Here is a 23,969-nt window from a genome sequence, read left to right on the forward strand (position 1 = left end):
GGGTATCGTTTTTGCCTTGGCTCCATCCCATCATGCTTTCTGGAGTTATTTCTCCACTGATCTCCATTAGCATATTGGGCACGTACTGACTACACAATTAACTGTTGCCAAAGTCCCCATTACTTCCCATTGCATTCTGCTAGGTCCTATTTGGCACAGTAATGACCCCTCAGGCATTTGAGTTGGCCTGGAGGCCTTCTAAGGTCATTTCTCTCTCTGATCTGCTGGAAAGATGGTGGCTTGGGATGGATGGGTGACTGGGAGAGGCAGGAGTGGATTCTGTCCTGCCCCATAGTGGGATCAGGATGCACAGGAGGGTGTCTTCCAACAGAAAGGCTTGGAGGGGACTGGCCCCGAGTGCCCAAACTGACCAGTTCCATAAAGGAAGGAGCAGGAAGCATGGGGGTTGTAGTGTCTGGGTGTTGAGTGTGTTCCCCCAGCTCTGGTGCCAGCTCTGGCTGAGAAAGGATTAGGAAGTAAGCTGTGTGGGGGACACAGGGCACCAAGAGCTATTCTCCACTGGACCCACCTCACCCTCCTCAAGGATTCTGGTGGCTCCAGAGGCTGGAGCCCCCCCGCCCACCGCCTCTCAGTGCCGAGACCAGCCTGTGCCAGGATACAGGGGTCTCGGAGCAGGAATGCTGGAAGTGGAAGCAAGACTGGCTCAGCTCCTGGCCACAGCACTTCTCAGCAGTTGGAGGGAGCGCAGAGGAAGTGGGCTGGTGCTGCCATGGAGACTGCCACGTTGACCACAGACTAGAGAGACAGCATCCACTCAGGGAGTCATGAGACTGAGATCTGGGCCCTGCTCTGCATCTGACAGACTCTGTGACCCTAGGCAAGCCCCTTTCCCTCTCTGGTGCCCAGTGACCTTGTCTATTAAATAAGAACGTCACACTAGAACGTGCGTGCATGCTCAGTCGCTTCAGTCATGTCCGACTCTTTGCGACCCCATGGACTGTAGCCCACCAGGCTCCTCTGTCCGTGGGATTCTCCAGGCAAGAATGCTGGAGTAGGTTGCCAGGCCCTCCTCCTGGGGATCTTCCCCACCCAGGGATCGAACTCCTGTCTCACCCCCCTGAGACAACTTGGTTCTGCTTTTCCCCACGTAGGGCTTGGAAATCACCCAGAAGACTCCACAGAGACTGCCTCTGAACCCTTGAGCAAGCCATCTATCTTTTCTGGACACCCTGAAGGACATCCACTTCATCACAACTTGGAAAATCTTGGAACTCGAACAAGACAAGCTCTGCTGATGTGTGCGCCTGTAAATGGCACAGTTATTGGGGTCGAGAGGCCCAGGGCAGGGGTAGGGAAAGGGGGAAGGAGGAGAATGCTTGACAGCTGCAGCCAGGGGAGGAGGGGGACTCCATGCTTGTCCAGAACACCAGCCTCCCCCACCTCCGCGTGGCCTTTCCTCTGCATGCCCCAACCTTCCCAGCTACAGTCAGTGACCCGGAAAGGAGTCCAACAAGCTTTTCCTGGAAGAAAATCTGAGCCAGGTGCTGGGGCGGGGAGGGGAACAAATAGCCTGTGGCTGCAGTGAGCAAAGCCAGGCTCCCAACTCCAGTCCTAACCCCAGACTTGACCTACATGTGTGCGTGCTAAGTTGCTTCAGTCATGTCCGACTCTTTGAGACCCTGTGGACTGTAGCCCGCCAGTCTCCTCTGTCCATGGGATTCTCCAGGCCAGAATACTGGAGTGGGTTGCTATGCCCTCCTCCAGGGGATCTTCCCAATCCAGAGATCAAACCCGCGCCTCTTACATCTCTTGCACTGGCAGGTGGGTTCTTTACCACTAGCGCCTCCTGGGAAGCCCAACATGGCACCTAAGCCAGCAGCAGATGCTTTGCGGGGTGTTGGAGACTCCAAGAGAAATACATTACTCACCAACCCTGGCTGCCAGCCTCTGATGACAGCTAGCAGCTGGGCTGTGAATCAAAATCGCCTGAAGCAGCCCATATCTCATCCACGGAATCTGGGGTGGGGTCTGGAAATCTGTATTTTTAAAGAGCACCGCCCTTGGGCACCCTTTCCCCCAAGACACACACCGTTGCTTTGAAAAGTAAGATAGGCTTTATTTCCAAGGCATCCTGAGTTTACACTTGCTGAGAAGTTTACACTGGCTAATTTACACTTGCCTTTCAGTTTGCATGGCTCTATGGCTTTTCCTTCCTCCATGGGAAGCTTCCAGACTCTGCATTTCTATAACCTTTCCACTTCTTCCCAGCTGGAAACCCTGGAATCAGATTGGTCCCCAGTTCCTACATATTTCCTTCCAAATTCCCTCAACACAGCCCCTTGACCTAGTACCCCACCCCACTCCCAGCCTAGATTGTTACAAGAGTTACTAGGTCTTTCTACTAACCCAAAGTCTCCCAAACTTCAAGCATTCACCTGCCTCCTTTACAATTTTTTGGTCATATCTGCATACCACCTGTTGTATAATTTACCTAAGCATTTTCCTTAAATCAACATAAAAAAATCCCAAATGTTTATTTTAAAAGAAAATTTTCTAGAATTGAAAGTAGCAATGTAAATGGGTAGGTGCATGCTAAAGTTTGCAGCAGCACTATTCACAAAAGACAAAAGATGGAAACAACTCAAGTGTCCACTGACAGATGAATGGCTAAGGAAAACGGCCACACACTGGAATAGTGTGCAGCCAGAACAAGGAATAAAGTTCTGACACATGCTACAACAGGGTTGAAACTTCAAGATGTTATGCTAAGTGAAAAAAACCAGATATAAAAGAACAAATATTGTGTTAATGCCAAAGAATGCTCAAACTACCACACAATTGCACTCATCTCACATGCTAGTAAAGTAATGCTCAAAATTCTCCAAGCCAGGCTTCAGCAATACGTGAACCATGAACTTCCAGATGTTCAAGCTGGTTTTAGAAAAGGCAGAGGAACCAGAGATCAAATTGCCAATATCTATTGGATCATCGAAAAAGCAAGAGAGTTTCAGAAAAACATCTAATTCTGCTTTATTGACTATGCCAAAGCCTTTGACTGTGTGGATCACTATAACCTGTGGAAAATTCTGAAAGAGATGGGAATACCAGACCATCTGACCTGTCTCTTGAGAAACCTGTATGCAGGTCAGGAAGCAACAGTTAGAACTGGACATGGAACAACAGACTGGTTCCAAATAGGAAACGGAGTATGTCAAGGCTGTATATTGTCACCCTGCTTATTTAACTTCTATGCAGAGTACATCATGAGAAACGCTGGGCTGGAAGAAACACAAGCTGGAATCAAGATTGCAGGGAGAAATATCAATAACCTCAGATATGCAGATGACACCACCCTTATGGCAGAGAGTGAAGAAGAACTAAAGAGCCTCTTGATGAAAGTGAAGGAGGAGAGTGAAAAAGTTGGCTTCAAGCTCACCGTTCAGAAAACTAAGATCATGGCATCTGGTCCCATCACTTCATGGGAAATAGATGGGGAAACAGTGGAAACAGTGTCAGACTTTATTTTTTTGGGCTCCAAAATCACTGCTGATGGTGATTGCAGCCATGAAATTAAAAGACGCTTACTCCTTGGAAGGAAGGTTATGGCCAACCTAGATAGCATATTAAAAAGCAGAGACATTACTTTGCCAGCAAAGGTCCGTCTAGTCAAGGCTATGGTTTTTCCAGTGGTCATGTATGGATGTGAGAGTTGAACGGTGAAGAAAGCTGAGCACCGCAGAATTGATGCTTTTGAACTGTGGTGTTGGAGAAGACTCTTGAGAGTCCCTTGGACTGCAAGGAGATCCAACCAGTCCATCCTAAAGGAAATCAGTCCTGGGTGTTCATTGGAAGGACTGAAGTTGAAGCTGAAACTCCAATACTTTGGCCACCTCATGCAAAGAGTTGACTCATTGGAAAAGACTCTAATGCTGGGAAGGATTGTGGGCAGGAGAAGGGGACAACAGAGGATGAGATGGTTGGATGGCATCACCGACTCAATGGACATGGGTTTGGGTAAACTCTGGGAGTTGGTAATGGACAGGGAGGCCTGGCGTGCTGCGATTCATGGGGTTGCAAAGAGTCGGACACAACTGAGCGACTGAACTGAACTGAACTATATGAGGCACCTGGAGTAGTCAAATTCATAGAAACAAAAAGTAGAACGGTGGGGACTTGCCTAGTAGTCCAGTAGTTGAGAATCCACCTAGCAAGGCAGGGGATACGGGTTCAATCCCTGGTTGAGGAACTAAGATCTGACATGCCACAAAGAAACTAAACCCATGGGCAGCAACTACGGCGTTTGAGTGCTCTGGAGTCTGTATGCCACAACTAGAAACTCCATGTTCTGCATCCCCTGCATGCCACAACTAAGGCTTGACACAGACAAATAAATAAATATTTAAAAAAAAAAAAAAAAAACATAGAAGGTGGTTACAAGGGGCTGGGGGCAAGGGGAGAATGGGGAGTTAGTGGTTAACGGGGACAGAGTTTCAGTTTGGACCATGAAAAAGTTTGGAGATGGATGGTGGTGATGGCGGCACAACATTATGAATGTACTTTATGCCATTGAATCATACACTTCAAAATGATTTTCTTGGTAAATTTTATGTTTAAAAAGAGAAAACTTTCTATCGCTACCTCACATGAAAAGGAAAAACAAAAAGTAAAACCACTATCTCACTTGCCATTGAAAAGAAAACATTATCAAATTAATGTCAGCTGCCCTTCCACTTTGTTAAAAAGAAACATTAGTATTAGACTGCTGCTAACATGCCTACTGGGGCTTCCCTGGTGGCTGAGATGGTAAAGAATCCACCTGCAATGTGGGACACCTAGGTTCGATCCCTGGGTTGGGAAGATTCCCTGGAGAAGGGAAAGGCTACTTACTCCAGTATTCTTGCCTGTAAATCCCCATGGACAAAGGAGCCTGGCGGGCTACAGTCCATGGGGTCACAAAGAATCAGACACGACTGAGCAACTAAGCACAGCACAGCAACGTGCCTACTCACAAAAAAGGAGGATTAAAGGAGAAACAGAAAAGCACCGATGTCTTTCCCAGAAAACCAGTGTCAATCAAGATCTCTCTTGAGAATTGTCTTTGGCCCAGGGATCACCTGAGGATTCCCTGGTGGTTCAGCGGTAAAGAATCTGCCTGCCAATACAGGAGACGCAGGTTTGATCCCAAAGCTGGGAAGATCCCCTGAAGGAAATGGCAACCCACTTGATGGCAACCCAGTATTCTTGACTGGGAAATCCCACGGACAGAGGACCCTGGTGGGCTACAGTCCATGGGGTCGCAAAAGAGTTGGACACGACTTAGTAACTAAACAACAATGGATCAGATATGTGTCAAAGCCTGTGGAGACTCAGGGGGTGTGAGCCCATGATGACCTCTCAGATCTCTCTATATAATCCCTCCGGAATCTGTGAGGGTTACACCTGGCACATATGTATTCAAAATGCTCTTGTGCAAGGCAGGAAATCATCAGGAAAGCACTCATCTTATCCATCCTGTAGATGCTTCTTGGAAGGGGAAGTCACTTACCCAGGGGGACTGATGCCAAGTCTGAAATCCAAGTCTGTGAGCTTCACCCTCTTCCTCAGGCCACCCCCCCACCCCCGATCACCCAAGACTGACCCCTGGCCTTGGAGCAGGGCCCCTGTGCTAACTTTCTGATTCACAAGGTACTAGACGCCAGGTCTCTGCCATCAGAATTTGCTGTATCAACAAGCCTCCCCCTGACCATCCAGGCCCCGCCCTGCATTTGTGGAGGCTCATGCCTTTGCCCAGGCCCTGGATGGGCTCTCAGGGGACCTGGATTCAGATTCTGAGTCTGCTAATAACTTGGCCACAGGGTCTTTGACAAAATGCCTTGGGAAGTCCCTAGAGGTTTGTAACATGGAGAAGGTACAGTGGTTGGACCACATCAGTGCCTTTCAACGTATGTATGACCTCTGGACCCCTGAGATAGGAAAAACACACACATACACACATACACACACCACACACACACACACTTACACACCATATGACCTCTGGACCCCTGAGACAGGAAACACACACACACACACACCACACACACACACACACACACACACACCATATGATCTCTGGACCCCTGAGATAGGAAACACACACACACACACACACCATATGCCCTCTGGACCCCTGAGATAGGAAACACACACACACACACCATATGACCTCTGGACCCCTGAGATAGGAAACACACACACACACACACCCCATATGACCTCTGGACCCCTGAGATAGGAAACACACACACACACACACCCCACACACACACACCATATGACCTCTGGACCCCTGAGATAGGAAACACACACACGCACACCATATGACCTCTGGACCCCTGAGATAGGAAACACACACACACACCACACACACACACACACACATACACACACCATATGACCTCTGGACCCCTGAGATAGCAAACACACATACACACCACACACACACACACACACATACATACACACACCTCTAAGATAGGAAACACACACACACACATGCATAGCTGGTTAACCTGCTACTGGGAGCCCCAGGGCAGACCCAGCCAATGGGATCTGGGTGCGTGGCCTGGGAACTCGCCCTCTAAACAGCTCCCCCCACCCCCTCCGCCCTCCTCCCGCGGGTGATTCCCACGTGTGGGAAGCCTGGAAGCCCCTGGCTCAGCTGTCTTTGAGGACCCTTCCTTCCATATTCTGGGATCTTGGAGACCAGGTCCTTGCCTAAGGCAGACTGGGATTTAGAAAGGGGTTTGCTGGGGTCTCATCTTCTCTTCCTTCATCTCCACCGGCCCTCAAGCAGGAAGCACTAATTTCTTTAGCCTTCTGACTGGCTGGGAATGGCATTTCTTTGGGGGGAGCGGGGAGGGGGAGAGCGGGGAGGCATATCAGTGTAAGACTTCTTGCCAAGTTTAGGAACACCTGACTGCAACTGGAGGTGGGGCACTTCTATCGCCTCCCATTTGTCACCTAGGGTAGAGAGAGAGGCTGCGGGACTCGAGGGAAAACCGCGGGTATTTAAGGGTCCCAGACAGAGCTAGGCATGGTGGCTCCAATTCTGATGTTCTGGGACCCCCGGGGAGCCCCACCCCAATCCCTCTCTTGGGGCCCTTAGTTTCTCTCCTTAGAGGACGTGGCTTAGGACCCCAACTTGCCATAGAGATGCCAACGGTCAAGCACAGTCCGGGAATGCCCCTGCCCCCGAAGGTGGTAAAAGAGAAGTGAGGATCCCTCCAATCCGCTGGTTAAAGGTCTCCTCATAGACCCCCGCCCCCCCAGCACTGGGGACCCCACTAAGAGGACCGGGTACCCAGATTCCAGAGTCAGAGCGGGAACATGACTCAAGAGGGAAACTGAGGCTCAGACAAGTGCAGCCCGGGTCCTAGGTCTCGGGGTGGAAGGGAAGCCTGGGATTCCCTCCGCGCGCCCCTCCCGCGCGCGCGCATCTTCAGATTCCACGAAGCTCAGCCAGTGCGGCTACCCAGCTTCTGGCCGCGCCGCTAGCCTGCCCTGCGCGCCTCTTCTCTGTCCCCATGTCTCTGTAGACGCTGCCCTTCCCACCGGCTCTCCCCGCCGCCGCTCCTGAGCCCCGGTGCGCTGGGCCAAGCAGCCCAGCGCCGGGTTCCCCCACTCCCATTTCCTGCGTGGAATCCTCCCAGGGATGCCGGAGACGAGGGGTTTCCTGGGTGTGCACTCTGCACATTTACAGTCCCCCGGCTTCCAGCCTTGCTGTGTGACCTCGAGCAAGTAGCTACCAGTCTCTGAACTCTATTCCCAGCCCCACCTCGGGGCCGCAGAGGGGCCTTGGGTTACCTGCTGCTGTTCCCCGGGACTCCTGCGCGCGCTGCCTTCTGCTTTTCCCGCCTGCCAGCTCTGGGGTTGAGCGAGGGCGGGGTCAGGCAGTCGCCGGGCCATCCCCCCTCCACCCCTTCGGGCCGCCTCCCCCACCCCCGCCCTCCCGTGCCTGCCCTTTTTCTCTTTCACTTTCTCTCTGCACCAAGGGGCTTGAGCCACCCAAGCTGGGGAGTAAGCAGACTCCCAAGCCGCCCGCTGCTGCATCCACCACGTGCTTTCACAGAAGCGCCTAGTCCGCCACCCACCGGAGCTCCAATCAGCCCCTAAAAATAGCCAGTGCTCGCTTTGCGCGGAGGTAGCCTGACCTTAGGCATTTGAAACACGAGCCCTGGTTAGGGGGGAGCTGGCCCTCCGTTTCTCTCCACCGCAGCCCCACCTTGAAACTGACAAGCCATCCCTGCAGGGCACAGCGACTTGCTAGCCCAGCCACTCACTCCTGAGAAGCCGGCTGCCCTGGGAGGCGGAGAAAATTCCTCTGGTAAATTCAGCCGGGCAACCTTGATTTCCCCCCACCACACACCTCCTGACAGCTTTCTTCCCTCCCTTCTTATTCCACAGGTCCTGCACCCCTTCTCCATCCACCCTGAGGCCTTGGAGAGTTCACTTCCCTTCCCAAGCTTGGATTTCCTCATCTGGAATTGAGGGGGGAGCCTTCAAGGTGACTTCTGACCTCTCTCTGTCCTTGGAAAACTCCCCCTGCCCAAGCTCCCGCTGCTACCATCAGAGCCGGCAAACATCACCAGTCTGCAGATTCGGAGGAAGCCGTGCATTTATTTTAGCAGCATCTGACCAAAGGCGTCTCATACTCTCAACCACACAACAAAGGCAGCAACACCAATAATATTGAGTTCCTATGTGGATCTTCAGATCTTAAAATGCACCGGGTGCTGTGCTAGAACCTTGGATTGCTCACTTTGGTCTTGGAATAAAAGTTTCCCCCAATCCCATTTAACAGCCCAGGAAACATCTCGGACTCAATATAGGCTGGGGACCCTGTGTCACTTGACACCCAGCCAGGCAGCACAGCTAGGGTTCAAACCTGGGTGCTGCTTTCAGAGCTGATACCAGATATCTGTACTCTGTTGTCTCTCACCATCTGTCCCCTGTCCCCCACTTATTCCACAAAGCGCCAGTTGGAAATGGGGAGAGGGTAGCATCAGTCCAGGTGCCTGGCTACTGCCCACCAGGCTCAACGTCTAGACTAATGGGCTGACTCTGGCTGGCTTTGGTGTCCCTGCTTCCTGGGGATAGGGTGGGCCTGGCAGGGGTTCCACCCTTCAAGGGCACCCCTCAGTGTTTACCTGGCAGAGAGAGGAACTTGCGGTTGGCAGAGCCTGGTCATCAACACTGAGAGCTAACGATACTCCCCCGGGAAGTCAGCCCTCTAGTACCCTTCAGGCTGATCAAGTCTTCTTACATTCCAGACACCTAAGTGAAACTGCAGCTCCCTCAGTGGAAGGAAATGGCAAACCACCTCACTTCTTCCAAAAGCCCCAGCAGGCCAAAGACCCCCTCCCGCCATCCTCACCCCCCTAGTTCAGAGCAGTGTCTCCGTTTATTTGGGATGGCGGGACAGCTTCTCAGCCCCAACATCCCCCACCCGCCCTTTTACCTTGGGGCTCTGGCAGGTAGGACCCAGCAAGGCGTGCAGCCAGGCAACGCATGATGTGGGAAACACAGGGAGGCAGCAACTTCCAGACTCTGGCAGCCCCTCCTGGTGCCCTCAGCCTGCCCAGCGATGTCTTCAGGTGCCCGATTCAGGAGCAGGCTGCCTCATCTCTGGCCAGTCTCCCTACACCTGGTCAGGAGCCCGCCAAGACTAAGCAAACATGCAAAAGAAGCAAGTAAGGAACTAGCAGAAAATTCTCGCCTTACCAGGTCATCTGAGCTGCCAGATTTCTCTCACTAGGCACACTCTAATTTGCCCACGCTCCCTTAAATACTCCCTGCGCCTGATGTTAATTTCGGTTCCTTGTTGTGGACCAAATGGGGTGATGACCAGGAAAGATAGTGAGTTGACTGTTGGAGGATATTCAACACACTGTCATTCTGAAATGGTGTTGACCACAGTGGATGCACGCTGTTGCCAGTTGCCAATATATGCCATCTTCTGTAGGGTAGAGCTAGGGCCAGAGCTTCACAGATGCCTCAAGACAAGCTGAAAGCCCCTGCTGAGTTCTGCAGACTCCCTGGATTCCATTGCCATCCCCCATCCCATCCACACACCAAACTGCCCTGAATTTCCCCAGAGAAAGAGTCATCCACTCATCATTTGTATTTCAAGACATTGGACTAAAATATAAATTACGTATTAGAAAGTGTTACCCCAAATATGATATACTTAGACCCACATAGTTTGGGGTACCGGGTAAACGTGGCAGAGAGACAGGAGAAAGTTAGTGCCTTTTCAAGGTTCTGCCCAGGCTCTTGGAAGCCTTCAGAAGAAAGTCTCAGTTTGGGGGCTAATGAACTTTTAACGCCTCTTCTAATGCATCATCAACCCATCTCACATAGAGCAGCCCCCAGCCGCAAGCCGTCAGTAGACAGCGGTGTCTAGCCAGAATGCAATGACAATACTCTGCCCTCCTGTCTCATAGTTACCTTCTGTGTGTGGCATTCTTTTTCATTTATGTTGGACATTAACTTTCCTTGGGAAATAAAATTGAATGAAAAATGTGAGTAGTTTGAAAAAAACCAAAAAACCCAAACCTGTCAAGCTAATAGTAGTGTGCGTGTGTGCTAAGTCACTTTAGTCATGTCCGACTCTGTGCGACCCCATGGACTGTAGCCCACCAGGCTCCTCTGTCCATGGGATTCTCCAGGCAAGAATACTGGAGTGGGTTGCCATTTCCTCCTCCAGGGGATCTTCCCGACCCTGGGATCGAATGTGTGTCGCTTATGTGTCGCTTATGTCTCCTGCGCACTGGCAGGTGGGTTCTTCACCACTAGCACCACCTGGGAAGCCCAACAGTAGTGTAGAGGGCACAGAACTATCATGAGGTTGGTACCGAAATGAATGACGTTTTGGAAACAATGACTTCAGTGCCTCAAGCATTTTTATGGAAAGAATGCTGAATTGGGAATTTGAAGCCCTGTGGTCCAGCCCCCACGGTTACTAGTGGATGAGTCACCTCGGACCCCTCACTTCCATTGTATGGGCCTCGGTTTCTCCGTGTGTGAAGCAAGGGCAATGATGCCTATATTTGTATGGTGCTTATTTTCAAGGCAGTTTCTGCTTTCAGAAGTCCCAGGAGGGGAAGTAGGCAGACACGTGAGACTGCTGAGAGTCAATGTGAAACAGTCTTGTTCTGTTAGGCTAATAAAACAGACACGATGAGTATTAGAAATCCTAAGAAGTCTCAACTTCCTGTGACCTGACACACCTGACCATTCCCTGAGGACACCTTCTGTCCTCAGAGGGAGCCAGCTCTGACAGCCGTGGCCACGGCAGCTCTGAACCAGCTTCGTGGCCGAGCCAAGCTTGGAATGAGAGTCCCCCCGGCCTGGGGTGCACCTGTTTGGGTGCTGTCATTTCTCACCTGGACTACCTGCTACCTGGTTTCTCCGTGTCCTCCTTCACCCGCCCCCACCCCCGACCCATGCTCTATAAGACCCGAATCTGATCACGCCTGTGTCCACACAGGTTTCTGAGCCAGGATGGTGACATGTGCCAGCCTGCGTTTTGACTGATGGCAGATGCCATAAATTGGTACCAGGAGGGCCTCGAGTATGGAGCCAGGAGAGGAGCACCGTGGAGCCTCGCCAGGTGCCAAGGGGGGCCCGAATTCTAGCAGAGGCAGTGGAGACGAGGAGATGGGGCGCTGAGGTGAAGTGACAAGTCTCCAGGACTGAGTGGACAAGCCTAGGAGGGGGCCAAAGGGTTAAGCCGACGCCAGGGTCTCTCCCTATTAGAGCATCCAGCATGCCTGCTGAAGCTCCTCTTCAAAACTCCCCCAGAGGCAGTGACCATTCATTCTCTTGAGCCCAGGATAAAACCAATTCCCTCGTGACTGGGGGAGCCCCCTCAGTACTTGCCCTGGACACCTGAATTTCTTTGTCTCAAGTCAGAATTCAGCATGACAAAGCTACAGGCAGAAGCATTGTTCAAGGTACCAGTCTGGGGTCCCCAGCCAAGCACCGAGGAGAGGCGATGAGGGGACTTGATCTTGCAGATAGGATTAGCATCCCAGAGAGCTTGCCATCCCCTGCGGCAGTCTCTCCAAACAGACTTTGCTCAGCCCTACCTGCTTATCTCTGCTCAAGCAAGGTCCCCTACCCCACCCCTCATAGGACCACCCTCCTGCCTCCTCCTGTCAGACTTCATTTTAGTCATCTTTCAAGGCCCACTGTCGTCAGCCTTCCAGCTAACAATAACCTTCTGCTTTCCTCTTTTTAGCAAACTTGCAGCCATGGATTTGGCAATACATCATGAACTTCCTATTTCATGAGTATGGCCCCGGCTGCCTCTGACGAAGTCATAAAGTCCTTAATGTCTGCCTTAATGTGTTTGACTTTCTTATTGAAAAGACACAGGACGCCAAGATTGGTTGAGTGAATGGTTGGCGTTTGAATTTGATTAAGGCAGACAACCTCTAAATGGATGGAGAATCCTCCTGTACTAGGTTGTAAGTATATTTTCTTACCCTTGTTTGTGGCCTGCCTCATTTCTAGCAGATGCTAAATAAATGCTTAAGGGAGAGGGAAGTAAGGAGGTGAGAAAGCAAGGAAGAGAGATCAGACAAGAGGTGGGGGAGTAGAGAGAAAAAAAAACTAGTAGGTAGGCAAATTAGGAGATCAAACCAGTTGATCCTAAAGGAAATCAACTCTGAATATTCATTGGAAGGACTGACACCGACGCTGAAGCTCCAATCCTTGGGCCGCCTGATACAAAGAACCAACTCATTAGAAAAGACCCTGATGCTGGGAAAGACCGAAGGCAGGAGGAGAAGGGGACGACAGAGGATGAGATGGTTGGATGGCATCACCGACTCTATGGACACGAGTTTGAGCAAACTCAGGGAGGTAGTGAAGCACAGCGAAGCCTGGCGTGCTGCAGTTCATGGGTCACAAAGAGTTGGACACAGCTTAGAGACTAAACAACATCAAGGCAAATTAGGCAGGTCAGAGGGTATCTGAGAACATAGACCTGTTCGTGGGTAAATGTACAAGTGGATTAGTCGGTAGGAAGGTGGGCGAATAAGCTGATACATAAATATATGGGCAGTCAGAGAAATGAAATATTGATAAGTTGATAGAATTAGATAGTAGATGTAAGTTGTTGAATTGATTAGTAGATATTAGTATGGTTGGGGCTTCCCGGGTAGCACTAGTGGTAAGGAACCCACCTGCCAATGCAGGAGACGTAGGACGAGGGTTTGGTCCCTGGGTGGGGAAGACTCCCAGGAGGAGGGCATGGCAACCCACTCCAGTATTCTTGCCTGGAGAATCCCATGGACAGAGGAGCCTGATGGGCTACAGTCCATAGGGTTGCAAAAAGTCAGACAAGACTGAAGCGACTGAGCCCACACAGTAGGCGGTTGGGTAGACCAGGTAAGTTTGAGAGCAGGCAGCGGGAGAGACCAACAATGGTAAGTAAGGACACAGGTGAGCTGCTCAAGGTAACAACAAAGAACAGAAACAGTCCCTGGCTGAGTCAGGCGCCAGACTGGGAGCCGAGCCAGCTATAGAACAGGCCCCTGGTCAACCCCAGGAAAACCCGTGGGGACTTGCCAACTTCCGGTTGCAGGTGTTTCTACTTCTGTGGCTCATGTGGGTGAAGGTGAAGTAAGTCTGGCTGGCTGGGAAGCCACTCAAGGTGAAAAGCAAGTGGTCCTTGCCAACACATCTCCTTCCAGGAGTCAGAGGAGTCTCGCTTATCAGGGATCAGAGCAGGAATGGGTTTGGGGAGGGAAGAGAGGGGGAAGGAGGGAGGGTGTAGCCTTCCCCCACTCTGTGTCTTGGCTCGGGTGACCCTCATCCTAAGGACCAAATGGGGAAGGAAGTGACAGGAAGAACTTAGCAGGCTGGGGTATGTCCCTCCCTTTCCAATGAATCAGGCAACATCCTAGAAGGAGTTCTTTTTTCTGTGTTTCCTAGAACAGAGTTCTCATGGGCTAAACTACCACACTGTGAAAACACAGAGCGACAGAACAATCAAGGAAAGCCAAAGGAAACAGTAATATTTAAAACCATGGCAGGGGTGTCCCATAGCCTCTGAGAAGGCTCGCCTCAAGAGCACCGCTGCACCTCCATCCACAAACCTGAGGCCGGCTGGGTCTGACCTTGCCCCCAGTCATCCTTCCATTCACCTTGAGTCTGTGATTGCCCCGAATGCCACCCTGGAGGCTGACGAGTCAGAACGAGCTTTCCTCCTGGCAGAAGTGCGTGTGTTTTAGATGATGTCACTGAGTTCTCGAAATAGCCACTCTGGATGCTAGTATCACCTCCATTTTACAGATAGGGAAACCAAGGGATCCCATGAAGGGATTGGCATCATAGCCCTTGGAATCAGGGAGTCAAAGCTGGCACCAAGGCTGTCTGAGGCCACAGTCTATGTGCTTAACCAGTGTGCCAGCTTGAGGGTGGGAGTCACATTAACACTCAGATGCACATAGCGGCCACACACTCAGCATTGGAGTAGGTGTCTAGATGTGATATGGAGCCCCCAATGAGACTGCAGACTCAACTCCCTGGTTTATTATCCCCCCGTCCAATGCAGGAGATGTAAGAGACACAGGTTTAATCCCTGGGTCAGGAAGATCCCCTGGAGGAGGAAATGGCAACCCACTCCAGTATTCTTGCCTGGGACAGTTCCTCCAGTATAGAGGAGCCTGGCAGGCTCATGTGGGTCCATGGGGTCGCAAAGAATCCAACACAACTGAAGCGACTAAGCATGCATGCATGAGTGACTGAGCACAGCACAATATATATGTGTCCGACATTCCTAGAGTTATCTGTCTAATGCCAAGCACTTCCTGGGATGGTTTCTCAGCTACCATCTCACTGAACCCTTGCTATGACCCTGGGAAGTTTATATCATCACTCCCATTTTAGTGATGAAAAAACTGAGCGTTAGACTGGTTCAGGTATGTGGCCAAGGTTACACAATTTGTAAGCAGCAGGGCGTGGCCACAGAACTAGAGCTGTTCAGCTTCCAGCCTAGTTCTCATCCATCACTGCCACACTAAATCTCTCTTCTCTGGCCTCTGATTGTCCTCCAGGGGTTGTCACTCACTGTCGCCAGTCAGGCAGCTGAGTTCTGTCCAGACTCTTGAGCCTCCCCTGAGCTTGCCGGGGGCTGAATGCACATGTGCTGTTCTGTGCAGCAGAGTCAACCCCCAAAGAAGTGGGCTTCCTGCACAATTGCAGCTGAAGCATTATCATATCCAAAGGTGACTTCTGAATCATCAGGCTGGTTTCAGTTTGAAGATGGTCAGCTTGCTTCGGGTAGACTTACAGTATCCCTTTGGGTTATTCAAAAGAGGCAGCCAACCAGAAAGTGCAACGAGTGATCTGGGCCCATGAGATCTAATAGCCACCCCCACCCAGGCCATGATCGAGGCAACTACTCTCCTCCCTGTGCCTCAGTGTACTCATCTGTAGAGTGAGAGTAATGGTAAACACGAGCCATCCACACACTCATCCATCTCCCCATCCCGCCATCACCCAGCCACCTACCCACCCACCCACTCATCCCCCATCCACCTATGTACCTACTCATCAACCATTCACCTATCCTTCCCACCTACCCACCCACCCACCCATCCATCCACCTAACAACCTATCCATCAACCATTCACCTATGCCCCCACCCACCTACCCACACCCCCATCCACCCATCACCCAGCTACCTACCCACTTACCTTCCCATCACCCATCCCCCTATCCACTTCCCTACCCACCCACCCATCCATCCATCCCATCCATCTACCTACCTATCGACCATTCACCTATGCCCCTACCCACCTACCCACACATCCCCCACCCACCCATCCCCCAACCACCTACCCACTCACCACTCATCACCCATCCACCTATGCACCTACCCATCAACCATTCCTCTCCCCACCCACCCACCCACCCATCCATCCACCTACCATCCAGTAGTCTAATATTCAACAAACACATATTGCACACCTATCCTTTTCCAGGCATGATATTAAGTGTTTGGGATACATCTGTGATAAAAGCATAGATCCCTCCCCACAGGGTGCTTATTTTCCAGTGAGAGAGTCAGACAATAAGCAGCAAACAAAGGGGCCTCCCTGGAGGTCCAATGGTTAGGACTCTGCTCACATTGCCACGGCCCGGGTTCAGTCCCTGGTCAGAGAATTAAAATCCCATGAGCCGTGCAGCTTGGCTAAATAAGTCATCAAACAACAAACAATACAAAAGTAAAGAGTATCGAAGGTAAACATGTCAGTGTGGGGAGTGGTACTCAGAGTGTGAAGGGGGAGGTGCAAATTTAAATGGGATGATCGGGGTAGGCCTCCCTGAGAAGGTGACATTTGAGCAAAGAGCTAAAGGATTCAAGGAGGTGGGCCCAGAGGCTATCTGGAGAAAAGAGTGTTCAGATGGAAGAAACAGCATGTGCAGAGGTCCTGCGGCAGGGAGTGTGCCCGGCCTGTCCCAGGGACCCCAAGGGTACCAGCATGGCTGGAGAAGATAAGACGGCAGGATTATAGGGTGGGAGCAGAGCAGGGATGAAGCCAGGTCTCGAAGGACCTCATGGAATCGTCCTGATTTAGCTTTCCTCTGAGTGACACGGGAAGATGGTGCAGAGTAGCAGAGGGTGAAGATCACAATAGGGCTGTAGAGAGAGTTACAAAAACTTCACACTCTGATTTCCTTTTCTGAAGCCCTGTTGAAACCCAAGTCAGTGCCCTTTATTTATACAAACCACACACTTCTCCTCCCCTTGTTCTCCTTGTCCCTGTCTGAAGGCGGCTCCCTCTCTGTGCCCCCTAGCTGCATCCTTGCCCGTAGTCCTTACAGTTGGAGTCTCACAGGCCTGGGAGGAGCTGGCCTAGAAGAGGGTGGTGGGAGAGCAACGAAAGGAAGCAATTTATCCTTCCTTGTCTCCCAGCCTCCTGAAGACCGCACGGAGCTCAGTTCCCCTTCTAGAGTCACACGGCATCAGAAATAAATATATTTCATCCACTGGGAGGAAATGGAGTTTAATAACAGGAACCAGCCCTCGAAGCGAGAGAGAGAGGCAGAGGTGTGGGCAGCCAGCAGAGTGGAGGAGGCTGCCGTCTGCTGCGGGTGTGTCGAGGAGAGAGGAAGGCCTTGATGTCCCCTGAAGTTGGCACCTGCACCTACATCAAGACTGCATAGGTTATGTGTGTTTGCTTCAGTTTCTTTCATCCACATCTTACAGTTTTCAGAGTACAGGTCTTTTGCTTCCTTCCGTAGGTTTATTCCTGGGTATTTTATTCTTTTTCATGCAATGGTAAATAGGATTGTTCCTTTCATTTCTCTTTCTGATCTTTCATTGTAAAGACACGCAACAGATTTCTGTGGATTAATCCTGTGACCTGCAACTTTGCCAGATTCATTGGTGAGCTCCAACAGTTTTCTGGTAGCATCTTTAGGAGTGACACGTACACACTACTGTATTGAAAATAGATAACGGACAAGGAAATCAACTCTGAATATTCCTTGGAAGGACGCTGCTGAAGCTGAAGCTCCAATACTTTGGCCCCCTGATGCAAAGAGCCAATTCTTTGGAAAAGACCCTGATGCTGGGAAAGACTGAAGCAAAAGGAGAAGAGGGAGGCAGAGGATGAGATAATGGTTGGATAGCATCCCTGACACTCAATGGACGTGGATTTGCGCAGATTCCAGGAGATAGTGGAGGACAGAGGAGCCTGGCGTGCTGCAGTCCAAGGGGTCGCAAAGAGTCGGACACAACTTAGCAACTGCATAGCAACGACAAGAAGAACAACCTACAAGGACCTACTGTATGCCGCAGGGAACTCTGCTCAATATTATGTAACAACCTAAATGGGAAAGGAATTTGAAAAAAAGAGTAGATACATGTATACGTATCCCCGAGTCACTTTGCTGTACGTCTGAACCTAACACAACATTGTAAAGCAACTATATTCCAATATAAAATAAGAAAGTTTTTTAAAAGACCCCATAGGTTGCTTGCACTCCCATTAAGAAATCAGGGAGGTCATTCAGGTGATAGAGATGTCCCAGTCCCCCGCCCTGGGGTCTGTTAGGAGGGGGAGAGTAAAAGATGTGTCCGAGGAACAGACAGAGATGATCTGGGTGAGAATTCACCCAGGAAGACAGCCCACCCCTTGTAAACATGTATCTTGGCAGAAGAGTTGGAGAAATGCCTACACTGCCCTGGAGCCCATGGCAAAACCAGCAAGAGGCTGTTTAGCCCTTAAGACCAGACTGAGCCAAAAGTGTGTCTGCCTTCAAATCCAGCCTCACCACTTCCTGCTTGGGGACTGAGGTTGGTCACCTCTGGGCAGTCTCTGTCTTTTCTTCCTGTGTAACATAAAGCTGGAGATCATTAAAGGATTAGGGTGGATATGAGAAAACCCTCTGGCTTAGGTGTGCCTGGCAAGCAAGTAAATACTCAATAAATGTAAATTCTTGTGATTATATCAAGTGTCAAGTTCCTCCAAAGCCATAAAAGGACCAAGGACTAGAATTTATGACATCATAAAATTGGGAAAGTACAGGTTTATGTAAAGGAGGCTGAAAAGTGTCTCTAGGAAGAATGTTATTAGTGGGAATTCCCTGCTGGTCCAGTGGTTAGGACTCCGTGCTTCTGCGGCTGAGGGGGTGGGGGGCAGCCAGGTTTAACACACCTGGCTGGGGGATGTAAGATCCTGCAAGCTGCATGTCCAAAAATAAAAATTAAGAAGACTGTTGTTTGCAACAAAGTGAGAACCTTCTTGCAAGTGGGAAGGAAGACCTAAAATGTTTGAGGAGCCAAGGATGCGAGTGGAAATGGTATGGTATAGGATTATTTTCCCGATTTAAGATGAATCAGGAGTCAGCAGTACCCTTTAAAAACAAGACACTCTCTCCCTCCAACCTGGTTCCTCTTCTGTCTCTCTCTTTCTCCCCCGCTTTCTCTTTCTTCCTCCATCTCTCTCTTCTTTCCTCCCATCCTTCCTCCCTTCTTCCGTCCTTCTGTCTACCTCCCTCTCTCTCCTGTCTCTCCTTCCCTTTCTCTTCCTCTCTGTCTGTCTTTCAGTTTCTCTCTCTCTCCATGACCTGGATGCACACACAGACATGTGCATACACATGCACACACACACACCCACACAAACACGCACCCGCGCTCACACACATATGCACACACAGCAATCTCTGCTCTCCAGCTCTTCGGCTCTTCCTCTCTGTGGCAACCTATGTCTTCAGCTTTGAGACACACTGATTGTGCCGGCATCCGTCTTTCCCACTTGCAGGCAGTGGCTGATTTGTCCATCTGTGCCTTTCACCAGTGCCTTGCACGTGCCTAAGGTACCCAGGCAGCTCAGAGAGCGAACCCAGTGGGCATTTGGCTGTGTGCCTCTGGGACGGTTTACTTTTAAGCAGAGTGGGAAGCACACTGTTCCGCCAATGCTCTCAGCATCCCAGCCTGAGCTCTCTAAGCACTTGCTGCTCCTGCCAGCTCAACCAGAGACCCCGATTCCTGTCCATTCTGCCTTCTCAGCTTGGGACAGAGATGAACATGAGGACCTCCCTTTCAGAGATTAGAGGGAAAAGCCCTGAGCTGCTGACAGCCAGGCATGGCTTCATTAGAAAAAAGGGATAGATGGCAACTTACCACCAGGGTCCTTATAGCTGGGGTCCCTCTCAGCTGTGGGGCCCTGCAGCCCACTCCAGATCCACCCCAAGAGGGCCAAGTCTGGGTCTCCTTTCTCCAGTAGGGTCAAGGAGATCTTCCTGGCCAGAGCCTCACCATCAGGCTCATGGAGCAGGGCATAGTGGTACTCCCTGGAGAGGAGCTCTTCCGCCAGCAGGTTGTCCAGAAGCGCCTGCACTTGGCTTGGCCGATGGCTAGAGAGCAACATCCGGACCTGAGTCAGGATGGTCTGGAAGTGATTCATGGTAGCACTCAGATGCAGGGCAGCTCCCCTGGGCCAGTGCCTGGTATCTCTGCTCACCCGGCCTCCAGCATCCAAAACATGAAGTGAAAAACAGGATGGGGGAACCTCTGCAGCTTATTCCTGCTAAGGAGGATTTCCTCATTTGCACGTTAGGCTGGGGTTGCCTTATGAATTGATGGAAGTGGGTTCTGGTCTTGATTTAGACCCATAGATATGTGCATACCATGCATGTGCGTATGCAAAAGAAGCTCACGGCTTTGTGGATTCCTTTAGACCCAATCCAGTATTTACTAAGAGGAACAAGTCTTGCCTCTTTGAGGACCTATAAGGTGATAGGCTTTCTCGGATGTTGCATCATAACAAGAAGGCACTGGGGCATAGCAATTAAGCAGTTGGGTTTGGAGCCAGTCTGCTGGGTTTAAATCCCCGATTACTTGATATTTGGCAAGTTACTTAGCCTCTACTTGCCGCCATTACTCCATCTGAAAATGTTACCGAGTCCAAGCTCACTCTGCTCATGGCGGGACAGGCCAGCGAATCCAAGAGCCGAGGTATTGAGGCAAGGAATGAATATGGCTTTATTCCCAGAGCCTGACCGAGAAGATGGGCAGACTAACGATTCAAAATAACCATCTTGTCCCGGTCTGGATGCCAGGTATTTTTATGTATCAGAGATGATGGGGAGGTGAGAAAACAGAGTAAAGAGGCCATTTAATCTTATAAGTATCTCCTAGAAGGGCAAGCCTCAGGCAGGGAGATGTGTTATTTTTTCCTTCCTACCATCTACAGGTGGACAGGGTTCTGAACAAAGGCATTTTAGTTTAACAGGCGGAGGAGCAGGATTCTCTGAGGCAGGCCATTATGTGTGATTATAATAACAAAAGCAGCTAAAGAAACAGATTTCACGTGGAAGAGTCAAAATTGACTCTTCCCTGTTACAAAAACGTGGAGTGATAATAATAGTATTTACTTCTTAGAGTTGTGGGGAGGAGTAAGCAAGATAATGCATAGAGAGTACCTAATACATTATCTACAACTTGATAATAGTTCAATAAATTTGAATTCAATAAATATGAGCCATTATGATTATTGATTAATCATCCAAACAGTTGTGTCACCTTGGGCTCAGCCTCGTTAAACCTCAGTCCCTTCCTCTGAAAAATCTCCCAGTAAAAGTAATTCAATCTCATCAAGTTTTCTTGAGGATTAAAAGAGATAGTATGTTTAAAAGGCTTAGTGCTGGTCCCAGTAAGCACTTCATGACAACTGACTATATACTAATATTAACCCTAATTAATAGCACGGAAAACAGGCTTTGCATAGGAGCCAGTCTGTTGTAGGATTCTACCCTGAAAAAACTCAACCCCCGCTTTTTATAACATAGCTGGTTGCTCTTCCAGAAACACACTGTGACCTTGTTTCCTCTCCTGGCCTCATTTTACCATCTCTCAGATGGGACCATTTGCATTGTTCATTTCAATGAGACAAACAGGGATTTCCACTTCCAGTATGGGTGAGAGTTCCTATCTGACCAACACTACCACAATGACAACTATAAACTCTGATGGCTGGGAGGCAGAGGAAAGTATAAGAAACAAATACCTGAAGGCCCTGGGGAGCAATCAGAGCAGGTAGACCCTAAACAGGAGTCAATATGTGGAAGACAAGAATATCACTGGTGAATTCCCAGCTCATTAGTTTGGCTCAAGGAGATCTCAGTTTGTGCTCTGCAGGGCAAGTAAAATTCTGTTTGAAAAAAAAAAAAAAAAAAGTTGTACTGCCCCAAATAACCAGAAGACAAAATTTGAGATAACAATATTTTCTGGAAAGTGGGAGTAGAAATTCCAAGAAGGAGAGAGACAGAGAGAAGCTGCTCCAAATTCTGGGTATAAACTGTCCAAATGTGTGGTTGACCTCTGAACCCTGCATTCACGGCTCATTCGAGTTCTTGTTCAGTCATGCATTCACAGGTGACTCCAAACAGCTCAACTAAGGCTAAAGGAATTGAGCTGAAACTTGAGTTGTAACCTACCATGGAGGTTGTGTTGAGGGCGGGAGACTAGGCGTTTGATTCCAGCCGAGGTAGGAGCCTGCTGAAACAGCAGCAAAAACACAATTAACCCTGTTCAGATTATAACACAATCCAGAGTGTTTACCATATATTGTGATGGGAAGTACATATCCTAAATTACCTGACTATAAAGGGATAGGAAAAGTGGACCCATGCTCAGGAGAAAAGGACAATCAATGGAAATTGACCCCCAGATGACCCAGATGTTGAAATTAGCAGACGAGGATTTTTAAAAAATCTTTTTATTTTTACTTTTTAAAATCTTTCTATTTTTCAAGTCTTTACTGACTTTGTTGCAATATTGCTTCTGTTTTATGTTTTGCTTTTTTTGGCCCTGAGGCACGTGGGATCTTTGGTCCCTGACCAGGGATTGAATTTGTACCCCATGCATTGAAAGGCAGTGTCTTAAACCACTGGGCTGCCAGGGAAGTCCTGAGACAAGGATTTGTTAAAGCAGTGACTCTAACCATGAATGAAATAGACATAAAGGGTGCCAAGGAAAATATGCTCATGAAAATAAAAAATAGGAAATTTCGGCAGAAAAACAGAAACTACTAAAAATAACCAAATGGAAATGATCAAAGTGAAAATTACAGTGTATGAAAATTTAGAAGTCTTTGGATTGGATTAATGGCAAAAGGGGGATTACAGAAGAAACCTTAAGATGTTGCAATAGAGATTATTTGATCTGAAGAACACAGAGAAAAAGATTGAAAAAGAAAAGAGCTTCAGGGATCTGTGGGACAATGGTAAAAGGTCCAACTCATATTTACTTAGAATGACAGAAGAAGTGAGAGAATGGGGTAGAAAAAAATTTGAAGAAATAAAGCCCCAAATTTCTCAACTTTGGTAAAAAGTAAACAGCATGAAAACCATGAAGCTCAGCAAGACAAATACAAGGAAACCCACACATAGGCACATTATAGTCAAACAACTGAAAACTAAAGATAAGGAGAAATTTGTGAAAGGAGCCAGATCAAAAGAACACATTACAGGGACTTCCCTGGTGGCCCAGTGGTTAAGACTCCACACTGCCAACGCAGGGAGCGCAGGTTTAATTCCTGATCAGGGATCTAAGAGCCCACATGCCACACAGCACAGCCAAAAGATGAAAAAACAAAACAAGAACACATTACATACAGGAGGGTATGTGAATCATCACTAACTTCTCATCAGACATCATGGACACCAGAAGACAGTGGAACAGTATCTTGGAAGAACTGAAAAGAAAAAAATGATCAACCCAGATTTCTAAATACAGTGAAACTATCCCTCAAGTATGTGGGAAAAATAGATATTTTTAGACTTAAAAAACTCAGAGTGTGTTGCAATAGACCTGCGTTTTAAGAAATGCTAAAATAAGTTCTTTAGACGGAAGGAAAATGATACCAGTTAGAAACTCAGTTAGATACCAGTTGGGAAGAACTGAAGAGTGTCAGAAATAGTAATCTTTAGGTAAGTATAAAAGTTTTTAAATTTATTTTTAAAAAATTTATTTATTTGGCTGTGCCAGATCTTATTTGTGGTACACAGGATCTTTCAGTTGCAACACACGGTTCCCTGACCAGGGATTGAACCCTGGGCCCCCTGCATTGAGAGTGCAGAGTCTTAGCCACCGGACCACCAGGGAAGTCCCAAAAGATTGTTTTTTTTTTTCTTAATTTATTTAAAAACATAACTGCTTAAAGCGAAAGGTATGGTACTATCTTGTGATTTTTAAATACATGTAGATATAATACATATGATGGATACAGCATAAGGGATGGTGTAGCATAAAGTGTGATTATTGGACCCATATGGTGGCAATCTGTACTTTATATTAAGTGGTATAATGTTTCCTCTGTGTTGGTTAGGAGAGTGGAAAATATATATTAAAAGCCTTTGAGGGGCTTCCCTGGTGGCTCAGTGGTAAAGAATCCACCTGCCAATGCAGGAGTCACAGGTTCGATCCCCGACCCGGGAGAATC

The 23,969-nt window shown here is 49.2% G+C and overlaps 1 protein-coding gene, 1 long non-coding RNA gene and 1 other non-coding gene across 9 annotated transcripts in view; 1 reads left to right on the plus strand and 2 right to left on the minus strand.

Moving 5' to 3' along the window:
• CIITA (class II major histocompatibility complex transactivator) overlaps positions 1–19,998 on the minus strand; it is a 59,403-nt gene extending 39,405 nt beyond the window's left edge. For 2 of the 7 annotated variants that reach the window (XM_081560431.1, XM_081560428.1), the window contains exon 1: positions 9,724–9,761. Coding sequence is in view for 3 of the 7 variants with exons in the window: in XM_081560424.1 (XP_081416550.1) it covers positions 19,649–19,931 (283 nt within the window). In the remaining 4 variants the exon portion in view is untranslated. Of the gene's footprint in view, positions 1–7,806; positions 7,869–9,460; positions 9,762–19,648 lie in introns of those variants that run through there. The other 5 variants (XM_081560429.1, XM_081560425.1, XM_081560430.1 and 2 more) reach the window with 3 other exon arrangements.
• LOC145533316 (uncharacterized) lies at positions 7,987–10,522 on the plus strand. Its single transcript, XR_014073994.1, has 2 exons — positions 7,987–8,326; positions 8,407–10,522. It is a non-coding gene; the product is annotated as an uncharacterized LOC145533316 (long non-coding RNA).
• Positions 19,999–23,558: 3,560 nt separating the features above from the next.
• Positions 23,559–23,632, minus strand: TRNAE-CUC (transfer RNA glutamic acid (anticodon CUC)). The gene has a single exon. It is a non-coding gene; the product is annotated as a tRNA-Glu (tRNA).
• Between the last annotated feature and the right edge of the window lie 337 nt (positions 23,633–23,969).

Source organism: Giraffa tippelskirchi, chromosome 13 (assembly GCF_054371585.1).
Source record: "Giraffa tippelskirchi isolate mGirTip1 chromosome 13, T2T-mGirTip1v1.2.pri, whole genome shotgun sequence".
NCBI lineage: Eukaryota > Metazoa > Chordata > Mammalia > Artiodactyla > Giraffidae > Giraffa > Giraffa tippelskirchi.